This window comes from Schistocerca americana, chromosome 11 (assembly GCF_021461395.2).
Source record: "Schistocerca americana isolate TAMUIC-IGC-003095 chromosome 11, iqSchAmer2.1, whole genome shotgun sequence".
Lineage (NCBI taxonomy): Eukaryota > Metazoa > Arthropoda > Insecta > Orthoptera > Acrididae > Schistocerca > Schistocerca americana.
Genome location: NC_060129.1, coordinates 181014335 through 181040902, shown reverse-complemented (window position 1 = coordinate 181040902; position 26568 = coordinate 181014335). Strand labels below are relative to the sequence as shown.

The following is a 26568-nucleotide window of genomic DNA, read 5'->3' as shown; positions in this document are numbered from 1 at the left end:
TCGTCTGGGAGAAGTACTGTCGGTCCAAATTCGATTATAAAGGCGAAGGAGGTAACGCAGACTATGGGTTGATAAATGCAGCAGCATTTGGACATGGATACCATCCGGTCCTGGGGCGGAGGAGGGAGAAGAAGAGAGTGCATGTTGGAGTTCCCACATGGAGAAAACGGTGTTGTAGCTTTCGCGATTTTGAGAGAAGAAAGCAAGAGATCGCACTTCCGCTGCACGTTTCTTCCAGAGAAACACTGGCGGGTAATTTGAAGAGCTCGAAATCTCAGCAAAGTGTTAACCCAATGAGTTTGGAATTGCGACGGGGTCCCCTAACGTATCATGCGCGACAGTGAGCCCAGAGACCGGGGAGAAACTAGGCGTGCCAGATAACCGTCGAATCAGACTCCAAACTTCCGAGGAGGGAGTGAAGGTGTTAAATGAGCTAATAAAGAATTTCCAGCTTGCCTTCTTGCTATCGCAGATGACGCGACAGCATCGCGCACGGAACTGCTTATAGCAGATACAGTTGGCCAAAGTAGGATGGTGGCGGAAAACACGAAGAGCACGTCGCCGCTCACGTATTGTGTCACGGCATGTCTCGTTCCACCAAGGAACTGGGGGGCGCCGGGGCAATTCGGAGGTGCGTGGTATTGAATGTTCCGCAGCTGTAAGAATAACGTCGGTAATATGTGTGACCTCATCGTCGACGCTGGGGAAGTGACGGTCATCGAATGTCGCTAGAGACGAAAAAAGTGTCCAATCGGCGTGGGCAAACTTCCAGCGCCACAGGCGAATATATGGCAGTTGAGGCTGCAGTCTAAGCACACATGGAAAGTGGTCACTCGGGTGTGTATCATCAAGGGCGAACCATTCGAAGCACTGAGCTAAATGAGAGAAAATTTGTCGTGGAGGCAGACAAAAATGTAGGGTCCCCAGTGTTGAGGCAAACAAGATCCGCTTGGTGGAAGACGTATATCAACAGTGAGCCACGCGCACAAGGATGTGGAGATTCCCAAAGCGGGTGGTGGGCATTGAAGTCCCCAACCAGCAAATAGGGGGGTGGAAGCTGACCAAGAAGATGAAGGAGATCAGCTCGTGCCATTGGTGTGGATGATGGAATGTATACAGTACAAAGAGAGAAGGTGTATCCAGAAAGGGAAAGACGGACAGCGACAGCTTGGAAGGAAGTGTTTAAGGGGATTGGGTGATAATGGAGAGTATTATGGAGAAGAATCATGAGTCCTCCATGTGCTGGAGTGCCTTCAACAGAGGGGAGATCAAATCGGACGGACTGAAAATGGGGGGAAAAAAAGCGGTCGTGGGGACGCAGGTTTGTTTCCTGAAGTCAGAAGATGACCGGCAAGTAGGATCGTAAGAAGATTGACAATTCATCCCGATTGGCTCAAATGCCGTGGATATTCCAGTGGATAATGAACATAGGGTGAAAAGAAAATGGAGGAATGTGACCAAGGTTGCCGTCAACTCTACGACTGCTAAGAGCTTGCGACTGACAGCATGGAACGGCATTCAGCCGAAGGCAGAAGATCCTGATCCATAGGTTGTTCAGGAGCAGCTCCTCCCACCAGCGATCTGCCAGTCGATCGGCTGCGAGCAGTGCTCCTCGGCGACACAGAATACGGCCAATGGCGGTTACCGCCAGGTGGTGCTGTAGATAAGACACGCCTTGGCGGAGAAGGAGAGGAACTGGGTTTCTTATTAGCCTTCTTGGAAACATGATGTTTAGATGAAGGAGGAACCGATGGTTGTGAAGTTGGGGTACGTAAAAAATCTTCACGAGTATGCTCTTTTTGGAATACTTGGTGTCTCACTTTTGGGTGCAAGATTTAGCAGAACCCGATGAAGGGTGAGGCATAGAGTGAGCAGGCGAAAGCGGAGAGGTTGAACGGGCAATCTTTGCGCTGGCCGATCTGACAACCGTGGCACTAAAGGTGAGATCACAAGTCTGCGTGGCCGCCTCCTTTGTTGGCCGAGGAGAGGCAATGCCAGTGCTGTATTTTCCTGTCTGAGGCACAGTGGGCTTTCGACTGGCGAATAATTTTCGAGCAGCAAAGGTCGACACCTTTTCCTTCACTCTGATTTCCTGGATGAGCTTTTCGTCTTTAAAAATGGGGCAATCTCTAGAGGAAGCAGCGTGGTCGCCCATACAGTTGGTGCAGCGAGGGGATGGAGGTGGACAAGCACCCTCATGGGCATCCTTGCCACACGTAACACATTTGGCCGGATTGTAAAAGGACTGGCTGGTACGATTGAACCGCTGACACTGATAGCAATGCGTAGCGTTTGAGATGTAAGGGCGAATGGAAATTCTCTCATAGCCCGCTTTGATTTTCGATGGGAGTTTAACTTCGTCAAATGTCTAGAAGACAGTATGCATTGGAACGATGTTCATGTCAACCCTTTTCATGACTATGAACAGCCGTTACGACCTGGTCTGATAGGTAGTGTAGAATTTCCTCATCGGTCAATCCATCGAGGGAGCATGTATAAACGACCCCACGTGAAGAATTTAAAGTGCAGTGCGCTTCCACCCGGACAGGGAAGGTGTGTAGCAGTGAAGTACGCAGCAATTTTTGTGCCTGGAGGGCACTGACTGTTTCTGACAAGGTGCCATTCCGTAATCTGGATCACGACTTTACAGGACCTGCAATTTCATCGACACCTTTCTGAATAATGAAAGGGTTGACCGTGGAGAAGTCGTGACCTCCGTCAGACCGAGAAACAACTAGGAACTGTGGCAACAATGGGAGTCAGTCTGTGACAGACTCATTGAACTTACGCTTGTGAGCAGACATAGTGGAAGATGAGGAAACCATTGCGAAAGTATCCCCCATGATTACCGGCGTCTCCTATGGTGCGCTCCTCCCTTGTGGGGGCCCTCTCTGAGGGCACTCCCGCATTAGGTTATTGTTCACACCTCAGGTCACACCTCCCGACAAACGGACGGAGGGACCAATCGGCACTATCAGAAGGTAACAGCTCGGGTAATCACCCCTCCCTGGGCCTGGCTGTTACTAGGGGGTACGTACGTGTCCTACCTGTCTACCCTGGGCAGGGAATTACGCGTTACCCGGTCACCGTCTATGCACGAAAATGCGTGGGCCAGCCTTCAGACATGCACAGCGGAGAAGAGGAGGGGGGTGAGGGTGGGTGGGGGGTGTGAGGGGGGGTGGGGGGGGGGGGTTAGGGGGGGGGGGGGGTGAGAGGGGGGGTGAGGGGTGGTGAGGGGGGGTGAGGGGGGGTTAGGGGGGGTGTGTGAAGGGGGGGTGAAGGGGGGGGTTAGGGGGGGTGTGTGAAGGGGGGGGTGAAGGGGGGGGGGGGGGGTTAGGGGGTGTGTGAAGGGGGGGGGGGGGTTAGGGGGGGTGTGAAGGGGGGGGGGTTGAAGGGGGGGGGAGTGAAGGGGCGGGTGAAGGGGGGGGCGCGAAGGGGGGGGCGCGAAGGGGGTGTGAAGGGGGGGTGTGGGGGGGGGTGAAGGGGGGGGGGGGTGAACGGGGTGGGGTGAAGGGGGGGTGAAGGGGGGGTGAAGGGGGGGGGGGGGGTGAAGGGGGGGGGGGTGAAGGGGGGGGGGGGGGGGGGGTGAAGGGGGGTGAAGGGGGGGTGAAGGGGCGGTGAAGGGGGGTGAAGGGGGGGGTGAAGGGGGGGGGGGGGTGAGGGGGGGGGGGGTGAGGGGGGGTGACGGGGGGGGGGGGGTGAGGGGGGGGGTGAGGGGGAGGGGTCAGGGGGGGGTGAGGGGGGGGTGGGGGGGGGCTGAGGGGGGGGGGCTGAGGGGGGGGGGCTGAGGGGGGGGGCTGAGGGGGGGGGGCTGAGGGGGGGGGCTGAGGGGGGGGGGCTGAGGGGGGGGGGGGGGGTGGGGGGGGGGGGGTGAGGGGGGGGGGGGTGAGGGGGGGGTGAGGGGGGGGGGGTGAGGGGGGGTGAGGGGGGGTGGGGGGGGGGTTAGGGGGGGGTGAGGGGGGGGGGGGGTGAGGGGGGGCTGAGGGGGGGCTGAGGGGTGGTGAGGGGGGGGGGGTGAGGGGGGGGGGGGGGGGTGAGGGGGGTGAGGGGGTGAGGGGGGTGAGGGGGGGTGAGGGGGGGTGAGGGGGGGTGAGGGGGGGTGAGGGGGGGTGAGGGGGGGTGAGGGGGGGTGAGGGGTGTAAAGGGGGGTGAGGGGGGGTGAGGGGTGTAAAGGGGGGTGAGGGGGGGGTGAGGGGGGGGTGAGGGGTGTAAAGGGGGGTGAGGGGGGGGGTGAGGGGTGGGGGGTGAGGGGTGTAAAGGGGGGTGGGGGGTGTAAAGGGGGGTGGGGGGTGTAAAGGGGGGTGGGGGGTGTAAAGGGGGGTGGGGGGTGTAAAGGGGGGTGAGGGGTGTAAAGGGGGGTGGGGGGTGTAAAGGGGGGTGGGGGGTGTAAAGGGGGGTGGGGGGTGTAAAGGGGGGTGGGGGGTGTAAAGGGGGGTGAGGGGTGTAAAGGGGGGTGAGGGGGGTGAGGGGTGTAAAGGGGGGTGAGGGGGGTGAGGGGTGTAAAGGGGGGTGAGGGGGGTGAGGGGTGTAAAGGGGGGTGAGGGGGGTGAGGGGTGTAAAGGGGGGTGAGGGGGGTGAGGGGGGTGAGGGGTGTAAAGGGGGGTGAGGGTGGTGAGGGGCGTAAAGGGCGGTGAGGGGGGTGAGGGGTGTAAAGGGGGGTGAGGGGGGTGAGGGGGGTGAGGGGGGTGAGGGGGGTGAGGGGGGTGAGGGGGGTGAGGGGGGTGAGGGGGGTGAGGGGGGTGAGGGGGGTGAGGGGGGTGAGGGGGGGAGGGCCAAAGATGGGGGATGGGGAAGGATGCGGAAAACGAAGGTATGCAGCCCGGAAAGGAAGGAGGGCCATATTATCTCAGGGTCCCATGCTCGCTACGCACATATCCAGGAGAGTTGTGGACCCCCTGGGGGGAAACTCCCAATGTCTTTCATCAACTGTCTCATACTAAAGACTGGGGGTCCACTGCTGATCTACCATGAAAGCCATACTGCTCCTGTTCTAACCGCCCTTGCACTTTTCCTCTCACTCTACTTTCCAGTATCCTCTCCATTATTTTTGCTACTTGGGATGCGTGCGAGATCCTTCCATAGTTGTCACATACTTTCCTGTCACCCTTCTTAAAAACTGGGATTATTTGCTTTCCCCATTCTTCAAGTACACATTTTTGGGTCCAAATGCATCTTAGTCTGTATAGTCACTGTAGTCCAACTGATCCAGCAGCCTTTTCACCTCCACAGTAATTTCACCTATCCCAGGTGCCTTCACCGTTTTCATTTTTGTCAGAGCTAGTTCCATTTCTAACAGTTATATCCTCTTCTTTCAGACCCCTGCCGTACCTCTATTCCCTTTCCATTGCCATCTTTACATTTATTAATTTATCGAAGTACGCTTTCCATCTTTTCCTTTTCTCCTCTGGTTGCTTAATAGCTCTCTGCTTTCTTCTTTAACTAGCTTTTGTAGGTTTTTCCTTCCTCATACTCTAATTCCATATATCATCCTCTTACCACTAATAACATCTTTTTCCAACCGTCAGGTGAATTTTCCCAGCTTCTCCTCTGTTTTCTACCATTTTCTTACACTTTTACTATCCTGGTATTTCCTTTTACTTCCAGCTGTTCGGTCTGTTCCATTAATGCCAGGCTTTCTTTTCTTTTACTGCCTCCTTCACCCTCTCATTCCACCACGGTGTCTTTTCCTTTACTCTTCTGGACACACTGCAGGTCTTCTCAGCAGAGCTTACAAACACTTCTTTGAACTTACACCATTTCTCTTCCACGTTGCCATACTCTGGTGTTAGGGTTTAAGTAACTCGAACTTTTCTTGTACCATGCCATCCTTTAGTTTTCACACTTATTTTCCTTTACATCTCAATTCATCGAATCTCATCTGTCACCACCACACTATCTCCATCAAAAGCCTCTCCTTGGATTGCAGTTACATCTGTCAACTCTCTCCGATTTTTCTTTTCCACTAGAAAGTAACTGATGACCGTCTTCATCTGTCTATCACCCCAGCCATATCTCATCTTTTGGCTATTCTTTTTACGGAACCACATGTTGCCCACAAACATCCCGTTTCTTTCACAGAAATCAACCAATTTCTCTCATTTTTCCTCCCATATCCATCTATGGCCAATTATCTGCCCTAGGCTTTCTTTGCCTAACTGTGCATTCGGGTCACCCATTACAATTACTTCCACATCTCTAATACCTCTAGAAAATCCTCCGTTTCATCAAAAATGAAGTTACTTGAAAAAGTGCAGATTCGAGTTGTATAGGCCCTTAAACCAAAATGTGTCTCCGCTCTCTTCAACACGCAGCCATACTGCATGATTGTTTCAGTTAAAGATATTTTTGCAAATTTACAGTTTCTATGCCAATTGTACTATCAGATTCAGAATAATCAGATTAATGATTGAGTAATAAAGTTGCACTGAGCTAAGGCTGGCTGTTAAGTTCATATTTTTGTGTGTCCACTGACAAAATAATTTTAACAGTGGTAGTAATGGAATGCAGGTAAGGCATGTGTCGCATTTGACCGTGCATGTTCAGTACGGATTAGTCATCAGTACGGGTTGTTTATGAGTAGTGCAGACTTTGTATTTACATTCAGAGGCTGAGGTCAAAGTGCAATGAAAGACCTAACAGAGTTCCAGAGAAGGCAGATTGTGGAGGCCTGATTAGCTGGAGCATCAGTAACCAAGACAGCCAACTTACTGAATATTTGAAGAGCAACTATTTCAACAGTCATGACAGCCTACACAAAACCTGGAAAGATGTCTGTAAATGTAATAATGGACACAAATCAAAAGTAAATGACAGTGCAAATGTTTACATTCCTAGGCATGAAGTAGTTGATGCATTGAATGTTAGTGTTTCTGCTGTAGCCCCTACTATATTCCCCCTTAAACATCCAGGAAAGGTAAGAAACAAGAAGAAAACAGTATGTAAGAAGGAAAGTGGAAGAAACTTAAACAAGTTTTACACAAGCAACATCTTCAAACCTTTGTGAAGTTTAATGTAGATTCACTTTGTGCAGAACCTGAAGATAATCATGTGCACGTAATGAGATTTGTTGTTTCAAAACCTAAATACTATTCTCAACAGGCAAAGTTACTACAGCTACTGACAACACTGGGTAGCTACTCTAAGTAGCAGACAAGTACATACCCTCTTCCTCACATTTTATTCAAAATTCTCTTAAAATAAGGTATTTGGGCATGCCCAGATTCTTACTGTGGGCAACTGTTGCTCTGGAATATTACCTACCTAGAATACAAAGACTGCAGTAAACAAAGTTTTAACTAGGCTGATGTTATCTCTGCTAAAATGGTGAAGTTCAAAAGGTAAATATATATGACAAGATCAATGAGAGAACATCTCAGCGGAAAAGAACCATCTGAATTTTAAAATTAGTCTCAAAATTCTACTCCTCATAACCAAAATGATCACAGCAGTACACTAAGAAATTTTCAGCAACAGGTCATGGAAAAGTCCATGTGATGCAGGAGGTGATCTCAATCTTGCATCAATATTTAATCCCCAGCATGAAGCTGTTGATGGTCCTGCTAATGCTCTCAAACAGCAATCAAAAGTTCAGTGTGCAGCTCTCATTTTAAAGTACTGCTCTTGTTGGATCATCTTTGTGTGCAAGCTCAGATATACAAGTTCATTGAGAAGCAGATACAATTTTAATTAATTGAAAGTAAGCAAAATTATGACAATTATGATTTGTGAATAATATAAAAAGAGAAACAGGTATAAATATTCTTTATCTGTTATAAAATGCTTTGAACAAAATTATGAAATGTTTTCCCACTCATGTTATGAAGTAATTATTTTGATTCGGAAATACCAGTTTTTCCATGACATTTTCTTAGACTTAGCTGTCAACTTTGAATATTCAAAGTGTCCATGATTTTTTGACCTAAAAAACACTAATGTGTCATGAAATTTTTAGAACATGTAGGATGGGGTTGTAGAAGAAAATTTCAAAGTGATCAAAAAATTCCAGTCTTCCATACAAGTATTGACAATTTATGCAATGTTCTAGCCGACAAATTTTCATATTTTATTTTTCCAAAAAATTAAAAGCTCAGAAGTATGTATTAATCGTGTCTTAGTACTGGGAAGAAAGTATTTATTGAAAATAAATTCAGATCTTTATCCCTTTTGTTTATTGCAAACTTTATTTTGCTTTTGTTACAATATTTTCACAAATACTCATTTACAGAGGCCTGTAGGGTTTTAACTAAGCAGAAAACCAAAACAGAGATCATGTGAAACTTAAATGCACATTTTTTCAACTAACTTTGAAATAGCGATATGACACATTCACTCTTGACCTGCACCATTTGAGATGTATTCTTCCTCTACTAGATTAACAAACTCTTGTTCAGCAGAACCAGAAGCTCTGGCACTTTTTGAAGATTTAGGCTGCCTGCTAGCAGTAAATCCAGATTTCTGGAAGCGTATCCTGAAAAAGAATTGCAGCGATGTGTATCAACCAAAAAGGTTCCTTAACCAACTGACAATTTTCGAATGAAAAATTTACCTTTAACTAAGTTATGTTTAAAGTCATCTCAGTTCCCAACTGCTTTTATACATGTTTAGGATGAGGTCAACAGAAGAAATTTATATCCATACAAAATATAAAAGAAAGGCTCACTTAAGAGATTTGTACCAGGCAGGATTCAGGAAAGGCAGGTCATGTGCAGACTACTTAAAATTAGAATTATCTTGCAAATCTGACACACACACACACACACACACACACACACACACACACACACACACACACACACAAATTTGACGTTTCTTTAATCTCTCTAGCTACTTAATGAATGGGAACACAGTATCAGAGGTATCCTTAACAGGATGTTAGAGTGATACAAGAGAGGCTTCAGGTTACACGAATTTGGTACAGATAAGCTAGGATTATTTATTAAAATAAGTACCATCAATGGTGAAGTGTGGTGTCCCAAAGAGTCAGTGCTGCAATCTTTACTGTTCAAGTCTTCTCAGTAAACTGCCCACCACCACCCTCACCCACCACTCCCAATTCTTTAAGGAATTGGATGCCCATGTATAAATTAGCTTCAAATAGGATTAAAAGTGAGTGTATGTGAAATATTTTACATTAGGCACGTAAAACCTTTGATTTATAACCAAGTCCTAATTATGTTGCTTTTGTTAGTTTCACATTTACCCAAGAACTAGTGACAAAAGTCAACATCAAAACTTGTAAACATAATTATGTAGTTCTACAAGCACATTCAGGAGTATATAGATACTGTCTGCAAAATATGTTGTGAATGAAGTAATAAATCATAATGCGTGATGCTCAAGTTCTATTGTGTAAGGGTATCAAACAAGTTCTTCAAACATTAAAGAATTCCTTTGAGGTATGAATTATCTTTGTCTTCATCATGTCTGTAAATAAAAGATTTACGTTTTTAGTTATTGAACCCAAAACTAAGTTTTAACATGTATCTGTGACCCTTTCCACCCTAGTGCCCACAATCGTGTGGGTCCAGTTTTAAATTTGCTGTGCCTCAAATGCATCACTTTTCTGCATCCCCACACTGCAACGACTGGGCTCCAGGCTTTGGTTTGGTAGCTGTTTTGTTCCATAATGTAACCACCAGAGGGCAGCAGATGGTTTCAGGCTTCAGCGAGAAGGAGCTGTGTCTCCGAGGTAAGCAGAATGTATTTTCTCCCATTTCATTAATTTAAGGTAACATTTTAGACTGAGAAAATTTCACTTAATGTATGTATGGTGTGTAAACAAGTGCGTGAAGAGCCAGCTGGATTTTATAATCCTTTATCATTGGAGTAGCACGATCTTGTGTCTCTGGCATTAATGATTCCAAGCTTTGACACTAACCTCAGTACAGTAGATATTTGCCCTAAACTCTACAAATGAATAGTACTCCTTTGGATTTTATATACAAAGGAAACATCCTTTTGTCTTTAAGGTTAACTGATTAAGAAGTATTTTGGAGGATTCCAATGTAAGTGTCTTCTCCAGTGACAGTAACTATTTTCAGCTAAGTCAATCATTGTGCAACGTCGTGGATGACAGTGAATTCTGAAGCACGTGATTGATAAGATGGTACAAAAAAATTACCTCTTGCAAGAGGCTTCTGTTCCAGAATCAGAAGTTTGCATCCAAACCACATACTTCGAAAGACCTCAATTCAAACTAGTGTCACAAATGATTCCCTGTCAGAACATGCCCAAACTAACTGCATAAATTCCGTTTAGATTGAACCTTAAACCAATCTTGGACATTTATAAATTTCAGAATCCACCTATGGTCTGTACACCACAGCAGTATTTGGCTGCTTACTTTAGTGATTAATTTTATTTGTATGTGTAAGGAAGACGGGAAGTCCATAAACACCACTGCTGTGGAATTAAAGTTTTTGGCATGAACTTAGTAACGGGGTGTATCCTGATCCCATATTACCGATATATTGGGCAAATCTTCTGTCCTATCACCTGTAAGGGAGTGCCTGTCTAGATAAGTTTCCCTCAATCAGACAAAACATTCATTTTGTCGATACTGAATTATCTCCAGAGGGAGCTCAAGTAAACAAGCTGTGTAAAGTGCAACCGGTCATTGATGCCATTAGAAGTCAATGGCTAAAGTTGCCAAGGAATCAACTTTTAGTCCATATGAGGAAATCTTGCCTTTTGGGTCATCTTACAGTGAAACAGTAAGTCAAGAAGAAACTTAAGCCTGCTGGACTGGAAAACGTATTTCTCTTCCTCAGGGATGACGACAGATTGAGATTTACCAAGGCGATAGCACTCCACTAAGACTGAAACACAGGTCTAGGTCCTGCTTTTGTATTAAGACAAACAAACCTTACCCACCCGTGTATTTTGCAACAAGCATATGCTTATATCACGACTATGCAATCAAAGACCTTGAAAGAAGATTACATAAAAGCACTTCAACAGCACAATTTGTATTGTTTGGACTGTGATAAATTTAAGCAGCACAGTTTTGCTACACACACACACACACACACACACACACACACACACACACACACACACACACACACACACACTTAGCAAGCTCCCAACATTTTACATACCTGAAGTCCAAGTCCCTGAATGTGACCAGCTGCCTCTTGTATATGTAATACACAGCAGCTGCCAGGCACACCACCACGAGCACGATCACGAGTGCTATCACCACAGAGGTGGTGTTCGTCCCCTCAGACACACTGCTCGGCTGGTCAGCAACTGTAGCTGTTCTCAAACCGTCCACAATTCCCGGGAGGAAGAATCTTGGCTCCGAGACCTTCGCACCCTGCAAGCATTTGAAGTTCTCAGTGAGGTCCCATTTCTGCTAATAAATTTAAGAGACGAGGCACCAGCAGGATGGTAAATATTTAGAAGCTAAAAACTTGCAGTAGTGCCAGGCAACATCAAGAGCTGAAAGTAAATTGTTCCCAAGAACTGAAGGGAATCTGGTATATATCCTAGGGCAGACACACTAGAACCAGCAATGGTTGTGTTTTGCTTGTATCTAGTACTGCCAATATCAACCAGCCTACATAGTGGACTAGCAGGTCTGTCTCTGATGTATTATTTCAGCACTGTAGTTATTACCAATGTGCTGTCAAACATCAGTCCCAATTGCTTGACACTACTGTGTTTCTAGAGTCTGCTGCAGAAACCTTACCTCATTCTTGCAGTGGATGTTTTCACCTACGATCTGCCCGTCGGCACACAAGCACTTGGCCCCTCGAGGAGTTATTGCGCACATGTGGGAGCAGCGGTGATGCTCACAGGGGTTTACACCTGTAAGTCACAATGGCAGTTATTTCTATTTTTGTATTGGCACATTACACATTTTAGATTTACAGAATGGCAATTAAACTATACAAAATAAAATCTTTGTAACTTCTAAACAGTTTGTGTCAGACATTCAAACTGCACATTTGGCCGCAGGACATGATGGGAATTATTATGCACCCGTGCAAGTGTTGTCAGCCATTTGCACGTGAAAATGGTCACGGTACGGCATGCCTGGTGTGTAGCACTTATGCTAGCAATAACAGCCGAACTACAGCTCAAAGGAAGTTTGCACCCGAGTTCAAGTTGAAGACAACCGGTCCAAGTATGCTATCAAGAATTTGATTCACAAGTTAGAGAACAGGGGGTGTTCGTGACAACGGTGTTGGCAATGTCGGTTATCTGAAGAAAGGGTTAAAATGCCTGTAAAGACCAAGAAGACATGCTGTGTTAATCAGCCCCAGGAAATTAGATGAGCTTTACAACAGGTGGGAATCTGGAGACATTGTAAGAAATTATTGTTGAAGACCTGCATCTCTTCCCATACAAAATTCATATGTACTAGTCATTAAGCCCCATAGCCTTGGAACAGCAGTTTTATTTCACTAACACTATTGTCCACTGAATTGACTAACACAATTTCAATGTTAATATGGTTTAGTGATGAATCCCACCATCTGCATGGATTTGGGGGTACTGAATCTGCATTTCATTACTGACAAGTTTCTTCATCCTGAATGGGTGTGGTGTGCAATGCCAAGTCACAGAATAATAAGTGCACTATTCCTTGATGGCACTGTGGCTACTGGAAGGTACATGAAGGTTTGGGACGATTTCATCCCATTATCCAAAGTGACCCTGACTTCAACAAGATGTGAGTTCACGAGTGATGTCCTGGAGGAGCACTTGGGGACACCATTCTGGCTTGGGGAAGGGGGTGGGGGACCAAGAGGCCATTGGCATGGGCCTTTATACTCTGTGGATCTAAACACATGCGACTTGTTTTACAGGGCTATGCTAGACACAGATTGAACACCAAAACCATTGCTGAGCTGAATACAGCTATTCAGGACGTCATCGACAGCACTGATGTTCTGACTTCAGTGGGTCATGCAGAATGACTGTCTTCACATCACCATCTATGCTGGTAGACCTAAATCCAAGTATCTGTAGTGATGTTTACATGTTGAATGAAATGTGTGCACACACACCATAGTTTGCACTTCACCTTTTTTCATATAGTTTGTCACCCCGTACTTTTTATGCTATAGATCCGAGGATGGTCAACACATGAAACAAGACCACAACATTTACAAAGTTATAGAAAGGCTATTGTTCCTTCTGTGTATCTTAAAATATGGAACATGAGGAGGAACAGCTGTATTTTATATCACCACTCAAATATTTGTGGTCAAGATGCAATAATTAGTACTAACCTGGTCAAACAATGAAAACTGCTTCTAAAATTTATATTTGCTTTAGTGTATCAGGAGACAGAACAACTACTTTCAAGAAGCCACTGCTGCCACTTATGAGTTTGTCTAACCCTCCGAACAGACTGTCCATCTTTTCAGATGTGGTTGCAAGACTGCTGTTCAATACATGAGGTCAAACACCTTTCAGCCGTCCAGTTTCCAAACTCATTTTATTTGGCTATCAATTTCAGTTAAATCACTGTAGTAAATTGCTGAAATTGGTAGCCAAAAAAAGTTTGGAAACTAGAGAGCTGAAACGTGTAATTTGACATCCTCTAAACAGTACTGGGTTAGAGGTAATAGTTCTCCAAGTCACACCATCATCTTCGCATAAACACTGCAGTTACAGAATGTAACCAAGTCTTAAGTGCAAGTCTTAAGTATTACAATAAACCAGGTGTCAGCAAGACTTGTTTCTGAATCTTCAGTTCCTCATATCTACCATCAACTTGTTACAAACTCTTGCACTAGAATATACAGTATGTTCTATATCCCAGATACAGAACCATGTTATATATGGAAATTGTGTGGTTGTAAACTTCACAGCCCATCTTAAACTGACAGTACTGAAGATGTTTCTTTACCCATGACAATTTCAGGAAACACATCCATACAGTTCATAGGCCACTTAGAATCCCACTGGGTTGGCCCTGTGGTGCACTTTGGTGAGCCACTAAAGAAATAGTATTACTTAAGTGCTCACTAATGATTGCTCGGCCTTTTCTGTAACCTGTACATTTTATCTTGTGTTGCTCTGTAAAGTAGTAAGTTCCATAAATCATGAGTTTTTTGCTGTAAGGTTTGTGTTTGTGCACCTGTGCAGGGCTTCCTTTCCTAGTTTTCACTGCACATTCATCAGTTGTGCCAACCTGCATTTTTGCAAGATCTGGCCAGTATATTTGATAAGATTTGCAGCTTTTCTCAACATGTCACTGTTTAGAAATTTTACTGTTTTTGGAAACACCCAAATCAATCTTACAAAGCCAGGGCTGCAAAGTTACACGAGTTGAGGAATCAAATTTGTTACTAGTACCCATCATGACCCCTATACTCATCACATGGTGCAGTGATGATCTTACCCCCAGATAGTGAAGCCCATGAAAAAGCACTTTTGTGAGAATCCAATACAGATGTGCTGAATATACCACTTTTGAAGTGTCACGGGCCACGCGAGAGCCATGGCAGCAGTACAACCTTCAACTCAGCAGCATGTGGGGCAGTATTGGTTATGGCCACAGCAGCCACAATCTGCCCCCTTTGCCTTGTACTACGTTGTACAATACAAGAGTGCTGCACGCATTAAGTGTTGGGCCGTGCGAGAAGTGTGTAAGGGAAGTCCACATCGCATTGTTGAAACTGTTTCAAACATGGACTCAGTAGTACTGACAAACTATCTACACTGACTTTCTTCCTAACAAATTTTTTTTGCTGCATTGAGTTGGGTGTTTAATAAACCGCTAAAAATGGAAGTGCATGACTATGGCTTAGGTTCTATTGTAGCTAATCAACTTCCATGAAACCTGTGACATTAGGGCGTGTGTTTTGAGTAATAAGAATGAGTGAAAATTATACAAGATGTTACCTTAGCAAGCACTCTTGCTGCACACTTTTGTTAAAGTCAGTACTTTGACCTCAGATGCACTGAAGTGGAAGTACATTAACACTGTCTGCTGGTGAATGTAGTGTGAAAGCCTTTTAAGTAAAATTTTGGGGTGCCTGATATTTAGGTACTAACAATGTAAACCAAACCTATTTGAGGATACAAAGCTTGCTTTGTAGTTCACTTTGCTAGATTTATCTGGCACAAGCAAATAGTATTGCACAGAATCAAACAGCAAGTCAGGAATGAAAGTACTTTCAAAATAATTGCTACTCACAGGATGCATATATCTCCAACTTTATTTTTCACTGTACCTGTCTATGACTACCTTCTCAATGTGGTGAGTAGCAACATAACCTTACCCCATTGTTAATAGCATTAAACAGTATTGTTTATACAGTAAACAATATGACTGCAATTTGCATCATTAAGATACAACAACTTCTTCCATATCCCCAAGGTCCTGTCCTAGATATCTACATGTACACACCATAGTACTCACCAGCTCTCTGGCGTGACTCTTGCATGATGGTCAGGTAGTCTCCGTCGTAGACGTTTATGTGGATGCTCAGACACCTCTGTCCCTTTGTGAACAGCTTGCATTGCATCAGAAAGCCCGAATGCTCTGGCAACCAGTACAGCTTGTCCTCAAACAGCACCAGTCTTTTGGGTCTCTTTACCTGTGAAATACAGAAGGGTTGAAAAAGCGAAGTATGCTTATGCTTCAGTAATGGAATAAGGAAACTTAAAACACACTTCAGTTACGTGAAATCTTAAGTACTTTAACAGTACCACCACTCAGGGATCAGGCCTTAAGCCTGTTCTGTGACTACTGCCTGTAATGCAGAACAAGAAAGCATCTATGACCAGGATATGTAATCAGCATGTTAATCCCTCCAGCCACTATCAGACGATTCAGTTATGTTACTGCTGCTGCAGCATTTTAACAGCTTATCTGGCCTGAAGGCTGAGTGACCTCGTTGCAGACATCTGTACCTCAAAGGTACCAGGAGCTGAACCCAGGTCCTGTGTCCACGGCAGCAGCTAGTTATGTGGATACACAGGTTTTTGGGAATAGCACCTATGATGGTTATTGAATGAACACTGTTTCAGATTGTCATTTAAACAAAACTTCTCCGATCTCTCGCCTGCCACGTAATGGCAGGTGAGAGTGTAATTATACACAATCTAGTAGGAAGAGTTCTTTGGCAACCAGCTAATCAGGCCCAGTTCTGACAATGTGGATATTTGATTTGAGCAAATAGTGTCAATTAAGGTTAATGGTAGTACCCGAGAAGCAAGAATTCCGTGCACGTGTCATTTGAATGATAACCGTGTGTGGCATGTCTTAATGCATAGTGCTTATATGATGTGTTTTAAATTAGAGCTGAAGTGTCACTTTTTAGCTGGGATGGGCAACAGCACAAGCTCCGCCACATTAAACATCGAGTTCTCCCTTCAGCTGACACAAAGAAAGACAATGCCGACACCTCTTTACCAAAAAAGAGTAGAAAGGTAGCTTTACATTCTCATAGCCTACAATAAAAGGTTTGGACACACACACACACACACACACACACACACACACACACACACACACACACACACACACACACACACACACACACCCCTGAACATTATCTTTGTGCTAGATATTTGCAAAAGAACATGTAAACACTAAATTTTTGACAATTTAGTCTCCACAAGCGAGTTGAAGGCAATGACTTAAAATACTTTAGGTGTATATTGTGAATACATTTTAAGTTTCCAACAAGCAACAAGTTTGGTAGTGGGCTTTGAAATGTACCATGTAAAAGAGTGCTAGTTAATTTTCCTTTTTCACACACAGATTCTAGAAGAAACTTATAATGAATTGTCTGTTTTTTATTAACCATTTGGACTAGTCCACATTAACCTGGGTAACGTGGAACTCTCAGTATAATACTATCGAGCTGTACTGTCCTGTTACTGCCAGTCCCTTATGTGCTTAACACTCGGCACTACTTTGAGAAGTGTCCAGTGTCTGGAGAAACAGGTCTGAATCTCACCTCCGACGTGAATACTGCCGTCCTCTCTTCGCCATCGTACGTCGCCGACTCTACGACCTGGAAGGAGGCGTCCGCCCAGTAGACTGTGCGCCGAACTGTGTCCAAGGCCAGGCCACTCAGCGACCCCAGGCCAGACTGCACCAGAACTGTCCTGCCGCCTCCGGCGAGGTCTGCCCTCCTGATGCTGCCTGCCTCTCCTTTTTGTACTAAAGCGCTCATTTCAGTCCAAAACAGAAATCTGGAACAGTCAACACAGGAACATTGAGTACCTCTGTTGTGGCATCTGTAAGGGGTTCACAATACCTTATCCAATGAAATATTTTTACCCTGCACTGGTCAACAGTAGGCAAAATTTACTGACACATACCACTAGCACTAAGAATAAGAGTCCGAGTTCAAGTTTTGAGCCCACTGAGTCCAGGCAGAGACTGAGCTACAAGTCTTTGCCTACTGAGGTAATCTTTAGTGTCATGGGTTGACCCTCAGCTGAACATTACAGGTTAGTGGCAAATGATGTTTGACATTTGATAAGTGTCTTATAAAGGCTTAGAGTTTGCAATATATATTTATTTCACACTTGCATCAACTGCACTGGCCCCATGTCACAGTGAGTATTGTGTGTGCACCATTGTAGCATGGTAATTAATGTCAAGCATTCTAACATGACAAGATTAACTAATTAGAAGTTTGACAAAAGTAGTACCTGCCTAATATTGTGTCTAAACAAAGTATATAAGTGTAAATGTAAAACATTTTGGCATTTGTTATTACCAATTAAGATTGTATGAATATATATTACTAGCTGCACCCTGATTAGAAACTACTCTAGGAGCAGCTAGATCTGCTTAGCTTTTGTTAGGCCAGTCATCAAAATTGAAGCCAGGCTGCTATTTCAGTTAATAGCTATCTGTCAATTTGAAGTGTTTCAACTGCAATTCTTAAGCCTGAAGGTCATTTGTCAGGTTGCTTTCAAGTACTATTTCATGAAGTTATTTGTTAAAGTCAAGGTTTGTCCATTGGCAGATTCATCTATAAATGAAATGCCAAAAATAAACTACCGACAAAGTTATCCATGTCTGCAATAGACGGTTGTTTCTCAAAAGTGTCCTAATGATACATTACTGGGTGCCCATCCAGGAAGGATATAATCTACACAAGATGTGGCTGTCAGAGAGTACATGTGCCAAAAAAAAAAAAAAAAAACAAGAGCTGAAGCTTAATGCCTTCCCAGTGAAATTGTGTGTGGTGGCTATACCAATCTTTGTGACTTCTGTGTAAAAGCTGTTGTTTTTTGCCATAGAAATGTGTAATACAAGATAAATGAATTGTCATTAGTTTCATATGAAACTTGGAAAAAATTGTCACTAAAAACTATCTTACTAAAAGAAGTGTATGCCAAAGACTATCCTTTATATGATTGAAGGGTTTCAAATGTGGCTCAGAAGGCATTTAACAGAACTCGTGTTCAGTATCTCCTTCAACATCAAAAAGCAGGTAATACCATTTTATCTGACTATCAGAGTATTCAATCAATTGCTGGAACTGTAGCAACTGACAAAGAATGCTTAGGGAAAATTATACATAACCAATTTACTGAGAGGAAATTATGTGCACAAAACTTGTGCCAAAAATTCATACCATCTAACAAAAAGGAGCTTGTTAGAATGTGTACCAACACTTAACATTGTGCAAAATGCTCCAAATTTCTTGGAAAGAAATAAGTGACTGATTTGTTTTTCCATTTTGATCCAGCAATGAAGTGTCAGTCTAAACTAAGATCAAAGAAAGCCCAAATCAGCAATCTACATTCAAAGCAATAACTTTGTTAGCCAGTGAACATAAAATTCAACAAACGTCTGTCAACTTCACGAGAGAAACTACCTGAATTTAAGAACAAGTCAAAGGGTCTGCGTCACATCAATGAACAGGCTCTTACTGCAGTGTGTTAAATAGATTTGTTAATGGGAACCTCTTTCCCGACAAGATACCAACATCAAAAATATTAATCTCCTGAAAACCCTCAAAATCCTTCACTAAATCATACACTGAAATCAGAATGAAATAATGGAATATCCAGGATGAAATACTGACAATATTATGGAAAGGGTAGGAAGCTACTACCCTATGGCAGATGCGCGTGTGCAGCCCCCCCTCCCCAAACACACACACACACACACACACACACACACACACACACACACACACACAGTCTCTGGGTAAAGACTAGTCCAATAAATGGGCAAAAAAGCATTCTTGCACTTGGGTGGGTCTTGAGACCATCTAACTAGGGTAAAAAATGATCTCACTGAAGATACGACAGACCATGGAGAATAAAGCATACTTTATAGATGATGGCTAACACTGATATCCAACTATTCACCTGAAGTTAGCTACAGGAAAATTAACTTTTCCTAACAGAAATAAGAATTCTTTGTTACCAGTGTGAAATTGGTAAACAATCTAATTTCTTGATTGTACACAAATTGTGAGACCTGAAAGCACACTTACTGGTTCTTCTCATATACTCACCCAGCAAGTGGATCGACTGCAATGTTGCCAATCCTACTGCCACTTACAGCTGGCACCACAACAGCACACAGCTTTTCCGTCAGGTGGCACACCTGTGGAAGAGAAAACCGTAGTCAGCAACCACTTCTATGTCGTTACTGAAACTACTTGTCATCTGACTCATTTCACACAGTGCTGCAGTGGAGATCACTGCAACAGGAAGGAGTTAAATGAGCTGCTAGATATGCTACAGAATTACCCACACCCCCTTCACTACCTACGAACTGAAAATGAAGCAATGCTTCAATGCGACACTACGACAGCTTAATGGTGGGAGCTCAAATTTGAGAACTACTCTGAGGCAATTTATCAACTGAAAAGCAGTTTTAACTACATTGAGTATCAGTTCCACACTCCCTTGCACCCACCTGTATGTCACTTTGCCCAGCTGGCACATCATTCACGTAGTAGATGTTCTTTGTGATCCAGTCTACTGCCACCTCTGTCGGGTTACCTACCCCCTCCACGTATGTCCTGTTGTGGGTCTTCAGTGACTGGCAGTAAATTGTTGCCGTTTCCCCTGAAAATTAAGGAGTTTTACTGCTCTTTAACACTGTTTTAAATCTTTATGTATATCAGTAGTGAAGTAATGTAAGCACATTGTGAGTAATCACAAATACTGGCTACAAAAATTTGCAACAGTAAATATAATTTGTTGAAAATAAGGACTCAAGAACTTGACAAAATTTATGTTCTTAAGTTTTCACATCCTGAACTATATATGCAAATGCTTTTATCAACTAACAACTGGATACTTTATTGAAGTAAAGGATAGGTGCAAAAAATATGGGAAGAAATTAGTATTTTTTATAATATCTACTCTATCAGTTCTTTAAAACATGATAATTTGATATAAGGAGGGGGCCATTTTTGTACAATTTCACAACAACTACATGTTGTGCAAAATAGCAAAGGGAAAAATACTGCTTTACGAAGAAGTAATATTTTTTACAGCATTGAATGTTTCTAGAGTATAAACCATCAGTGTGAATAAACCAAAGTTGTGAGGTTTAATACCAGCAGAAGGGGAAAAAAAATGACAAGTTACACTCAGTCCTAAGAAATAGATAATGGTGACATTTAATCAGCACATTATCAGAGAAATGGTTTTCTAATTACATGCAGGTAATTCAAGATCAAAATGTAATCCCATCATCAAATATATTTTTTATCTAATTTGAGACAATTTTGTGTATAAAGCAGGTTGAATAGATTGGTGTTGAACGAAGAAATACTTGACAGTATCAGAATTTAGAAGTATTCCAGCTTTATTTCAGGCTATAGCATTGAAAACATTGCAAAAGACGAATCTGCTAGCAAGAAAATCAGTAATCTTGAACTCAACAGCCAGCCCAGATAGTCAACTTTATGACATTTATAACCACAAAACAAACTCCATTTGTCTCAGTCCCACAACCAGGACAAATATTTACAACATTCCAGTTTTAATTTTTGGGCTCCAACCCTAGAAGATTTGCTTATGTTTCACATTTTAATGTTGTCTAGGAGGTCCTGTTTTCAATAACCCAGATTACACACCGAATTTTATATTTCTAAACAGTCACATATTGCTTGCAGGTTTTTCTACAACCTTGAGAAATCTGTCACTAATAAGTTTAAGATTTCAGTGTTCAAGTGGTTAATTTTGATGTAGGATGCAAAAGAGTTTAGAGGAATGCTGGTGCCTTAGACAGGCTCAGACAAAGTTAACCGGAACTTAAAATTAGCAGCAGCACCCCAGCTTCAAAGCCACATTACACAAGACAATGCACACAAGTTGTTAATTGCATATAATATGAACAGTAGTAATAGAGCATATTTCCTGTTAAAGACAGCCATTTGTGAAAATGGCTGACTACTAAGACGTGTGCCCCAAAACATTTTTCCATCACAAGCAGTCAAAAGTAAATACAAATTTTTGCTAGGTACTGAACACAGCGTGAACAGCCAGTTCTGCACAGAAACCTACCGAGTGACACTGCTCAAGGTGAAGTTACAGTATTCCATGCTTTGTGGTGTGAGATAATGGCAACCAGCCTGTCCAGCTACAGAAATTAAACTTACTAGAATAGCTGTGAATACAGATACAATGTAAGGCAGACATACATGAACTAGACTTAAAAGTTCTGAAGTTTGAGTGTGCAATTCTTACCAAGTTGGCTTATTGGATGTGGTAGTAAGCTTTCAAATAAGAGTGACAATTTGTTGCAAAATTTGTGTAACATTACATGTTTGTTTGACGAACATGTCTTAAGTCTCCCAGCACAATTTCCACCATGTGGAGATTTAGTGATGAAACAGAGGCCATGATCCAAGAACAGTCATGAAACCAACTAGTTGCTGCAGCAACTCACAGAACTTTAGTCGACAGAAGGGTATCTCAACTGCTTTTGCATTCTATTCACAAGTGGAAGATAAAGGGATACTGCTTCACTGCATAGCCTGTGCCCACACTGTGGTTGGAAACAGGTAGAATTAATATTGACACCAATAATATTGACACCAATAATATTGACACCAATAATATTGACACCAATAATATTGACACCAATAATATTGACACCAATAATATTGACACCAATAATATTGACACCAATAATATTGACACCAATAATATTGACACCAATAATATTGACACCAATAATATTGACACCAATAATATTGACACCAATAATATTGACACCAATAATATTGACACATTACTATGAGATGTGTTTTCTCATTTTTCAACTTTGAGATACAAAAGGGTTGCTCAGCTGTCTAATAAAGGCTTTTCTCCTGTTGGCAGACAATAGCTGTTTTGTTGCCAAGTATTAGCTGCGTGTTAAGCACGTATGTCGAGTGTGCAGGACTAGTTGGTGAGAGTTTACTCGGGTGCGCTGTTTCTGTAGTATGACCAGAAGACAGAGGGTGAAACCTGTCTCCAGCATACAACATTCATTCTCATAGTTCCCAACTGAAACACTATTATACAGAAGTTATAGTTTGGGAAGCAGTGAAACATCAGATTCTTCACAAGGAGCAGTGTGGTAATACTAATGCTGCACTCATACTGACATGCATTAAAAAGTCAAATGGAACAAGGGCCATGAATTATATTAATAAAGAAGCAGTTATAAATAAGCAAGCAGTAATATTAAATTTCTTGATTCCAGGGCACAGTGGGATCTTTCATAATGAAAGAGCTAGATGAACAATGAACTTGGGTGAAACTAAACAAGACTTCCTTATCAAGAAGTGGCAAGCTCAACAAAAAGCCACTGGTGCAGATGCAATGGAATTTAAACAAGACTAAAATGAGTAGGTTATGGCCAGCTGCAACCTAAATCAAGTTTCATTGTCTTACTGACATAGGAGCACGATTTCTGTGAATGATGAGAGGTATGCACTTAAATCATTGCCAATTCCCAACCCAATGTTCCAGATAGGACTGAAAGCACCACTGATGTTCTATCCAATAAATCAGACTGGGGGTCTTTTTCTGTACCACGTATTTTATTGTATTGAACTGGGGACCTAGAAATGACAGGCTTCGTCTCCAGAGTCTGTGGTTCACAACCCCACCACAGGCTACAGCAAGCCCCCACCTCACTGCCACCCCACACCAAACACTTATTGTTCAGTTCAGCCCCCACTGGACCCCCAGGAATGTCTCACACCTGACGACTAACTAAATGTTTGTATGGTAGAGTAATTACGGTGTATGCATACGGGGAGTGTGTGCGCAGCAATCACCAACATAGTTGAACTAAGGCTGAATAAGGGGAACCAGCCCACATTCATCGAGGCAGATGGAAAACCACCTTTAAAAACCATCCACAGGCTGGCTGGCAACCCGGACCCTAACACTAATCCGCCAGGCAGACTTGCCGGGGACCAGTACGCCTTCCCCAGAAAGCAGTATGTTAGACCACACGGCTAACTGGGTGGTCCCTTATTGCAGAAGTTCCTCTTCCAACTGGTCACACTTGAGCCCTAGTATTTAATAAGCTGTTCAATCACTTCAGTGTTTGTCGCCTAAGCTTCTAGTGCTACATATTAATCATTTGTACTCTTTGTCAACAGCAATTAAAGTACATAGTACAATGATAAAATTGTGAGTAGCAAATGGCTGTATGGCAATAGCCAAATGCATGTGAAAAGTCATCAGCTGACTGACCACAAGTGCTTTCATGCTGTGAAACTTCGCAGGTCTAATGTGAACATAACACTGGCAAACGATCTGGTGATTGAGTTTAAGCTAACACCTCTCCACCCATGCTGGGCAAATACTAGTAATGTCAGCAAGATTCAGACCAGCCCCTTCCGAGTCAATCACGACTCTTTGCTCTGAACATGTGAGAAATTTGAGTTAGCAAATTTGTAATTAAATCAGCTCTTATTAGAGGTGGTAGTCTACGTGTATGGTCGTCACACCAATGATTTGATGCTTCAAATTGCAGTTCTGTGTATCGACAACAAACTTCTATTTGAACGACTGGGAAACAGATCGGGGAAGACTCACGAGTGCTCCAGCAGACTGTGTATGCCCTGGCATCGACATCCAGACCCGTGACCCTCAGGAAGTGGTGCTTGTGCAATACATCCACACTGGTCAGAGACTGCGACACCTTCCTGATCTGGCCACGTCCCGTCACCAACACGTACTCCATGGCAGGCCCTGCAGCACACATACCATCAGCCAGCCTCATCTTTGGGAGAGACCACTGCACCATGCACAGAGATACTTTTCTGAGTAGTTCTAAATATTGCTGTGCATACCGGAAGTATGCCTGGCACACTTGGCAATTTTAGAATTGACTGTTCTAATAATTCTACTGGAAACAAATTTTAAGGCTTGAAATTACAATTTAATATCACAATGAAAAGTTATTTAACACATCTAATGCAAATCACCTCCAACTGTATTTAAATGTGGACCTTTGAGTTTTCTGCCTGAAACAATCATCAACTCTTAGACCTGTGACACGTAGAAATCAGCTAGCACACCTGTTGCCTTGCAGGACGTCCTATCGATGCGGAGCACGAAGCCACTGACACAGCTGCAAGAGAAGCCACCCGGGCTGTTGACGCAGACCTGCGAGCAGACCGGGGGCCGCACCAGACACTCGTCCACGTCGTGGCAGCTCTTTCCGTCCTGCCCGAGCTCGTAGCCAGCCCCGCAGTAGCAGTGTGGGCCTGCCGGGGTCGCCTGACACTCCCCGTCGCAGGGGTGCCCCATACACGCCTTGCCTGCAACGAATTCAACTTGACGAGTTGCCCCGAACAGACTGTTACGACTGTACAAAAGGCAATTGATCGATAGGGGCAGTACAAGCGAAGAGAGAAAATTACGCCACAGTAAACTTCAAATAAGCTGACTGCAGTGTAATAAATTTAATGAAAGTTTAGAATGTGAGACCATGGGGGGACTCCAGATAACTTATCTCTGGCACCCACCTTCATTTTGTTTGAGTATGCCTCTATAGCTAACACACTGATGTTTCTTCCAATTCCCATACATTGCTACAGTAGGTTCTCTTACCAAAAATGTGGGAATAGATGGCACTTTTTAGAAGGCTGATGCTGCCACACAAATAACAATATTAAGCAAATAGATGAAGTTTTATCAGCTAAACATGTTTGCTACTGACTAGTATTACCAATTTAGAGGACTACATGCCAGGATCTTGCAAAATTAACCCACTATAGGAAGTAATTTAAGTAGATAAAGCGAACAATGAACCATAAGTTTTTCTAATCAATTTTTGGAACATTAAGAATACCCAAAAAAACAGCAGCAGTAACATATAACCTACCAAGCTCATTTAGCTTAGTACATAAAGGGCATATTCTAATATTTTAGATGTATACAGTTTAAATTATATTACAAGCAACAGTTCTCGGTAAACATAGATCCACAAGCTATTCATTTGCAGGATAACACATTGGATACCAGCCATCACTGATATCATTCAGTGTAAACACCATATGCTAGTCCAGTGTGGTCTATTTACATTTTTGAGACAAACAGAATAAATATGACAGTACAGTACCCAGTCAGAGTGCCATCCACATCAACTGTTTGCTGTGAGGGTGTTTGTGGTAATGTTGAAAATTACAGAAGTGAGTATGTGGATATGCATTTCATGTATGCACAGGATGCTGCACACATACTGGGAAGTTTACTGTACCTGAAGGCAGCCTGATAATGTTTACAAGGCCACAACATATGTCAGCTTTGCACATGCAGGAGTGGGTAGGTCTGCACAAACTACAGCTATTTTCTAAGATGTGGTGCTGGAAGCAGCCTAACACTTCAGGTGTCTCAAGGAGGACACCTACCACACCAATTCCTGGAATTAACTGCAGTGTTTTGAGAACGCAATCTCAATGCAATGTACCTGTACTGTCTAAATTTATCTTAGTGAGGCAGACTGGTCAGACTAATTCTGCCAGTGATTAAACAAGCAGTAGGAAATGCTATGTTTGACAACAGTTCAGTATTCCCTCTACTGTGAGTAATCTCAGTTATGTCCAGAGTTATCTAGGCTCCAACCCAGAAGCTGTAAAAGAGTATATCATTGTTATTTCTCACTGAATGTGTTTGAGGTACTAGCCAATTTATCAGGCTGTACATATTACCAAATACACTGTTTAGAATTACCTTCAGTTTCTGTGGCATCTTTCAGGATTGTTCAAGTTGTTTCCTTACAGCAATGACAGAAAATCTGGTACATGCACTGAGTACAAGCAAAATTTGTTGGTATGGTGAGACGTCGAAGACAATGGATGAGGAGGACCTAGTGGGGCCTCCGTTGTCAGATCTGAAAGGTAGTGTACACCATTCCAGTTAGCACAGCTGAATTTAGGCACACTTCTCACTGTCAAGAACTTTAAAATTCTCCAGGATGTTTTGAAGGATTCAAAACCCTGACTGGTACAACCCCACAGCTCTGTGCAAACATGACACTTTGGACACCATCTAACTATCAGTACAGTCAGTCATGGAACATGTTCTTTCAGAATACCTGCATTTGGACCAGAATAACAATGTTGTACAGCATCATTAGCTTTTCCCAACTGGGATAAC

At 43.3% G+C, this 26568-nt stretch overlaps 1 protein-coding gene across 1 annotated transcript in view; it reads right to left on the bottom strand.

Moving 5' to 3' along the window:
- Window positions 1-8272: 8272 nt before the first annotated feature.
- The window catches only part of LOC124553503 (putative vitellogenin receptor), a 148450-nt gene continuing 130154 nt past the window's right edge, over window positions 8273-26568 (bottom strand). Inside the window, exons 43-51 of the mRNA XM_047127356.1 lie at window positions 24486-24728; window positions 24001-24156; window positions 19865-20016; window positions 19458-19549; window positions 16929-17166; window positions 15383-15560; window positions 11693-11811; window positions 11100-11317; window positions 8273-8467 (exon numbers count right to left, since the gene is read on the bottom strand). Of these exons, the coding sequence (XP_046983312.1) occupies window positions 8326-8467; window positions 11100-11317; window positions 11693-11811; window positions 15383-15560; window positions 16929-17166; window positions 19458-19549; window positions 19865-20016; window positions 24001-24156; window positions 24486-24728 (1538 nt within the window). The 3' untranslated portion in view covers window positions 8273-8325. The remainder of the gene's footprint in view (window positions 8468-11099; window positions 11318-11692; window positions 11812-15382; window positions 15561-16928; window positions 17167-19457; window positions 19550-19864; window positions 20017-24000; window positions 24157-24485; window positions 24729-26568) is intronic.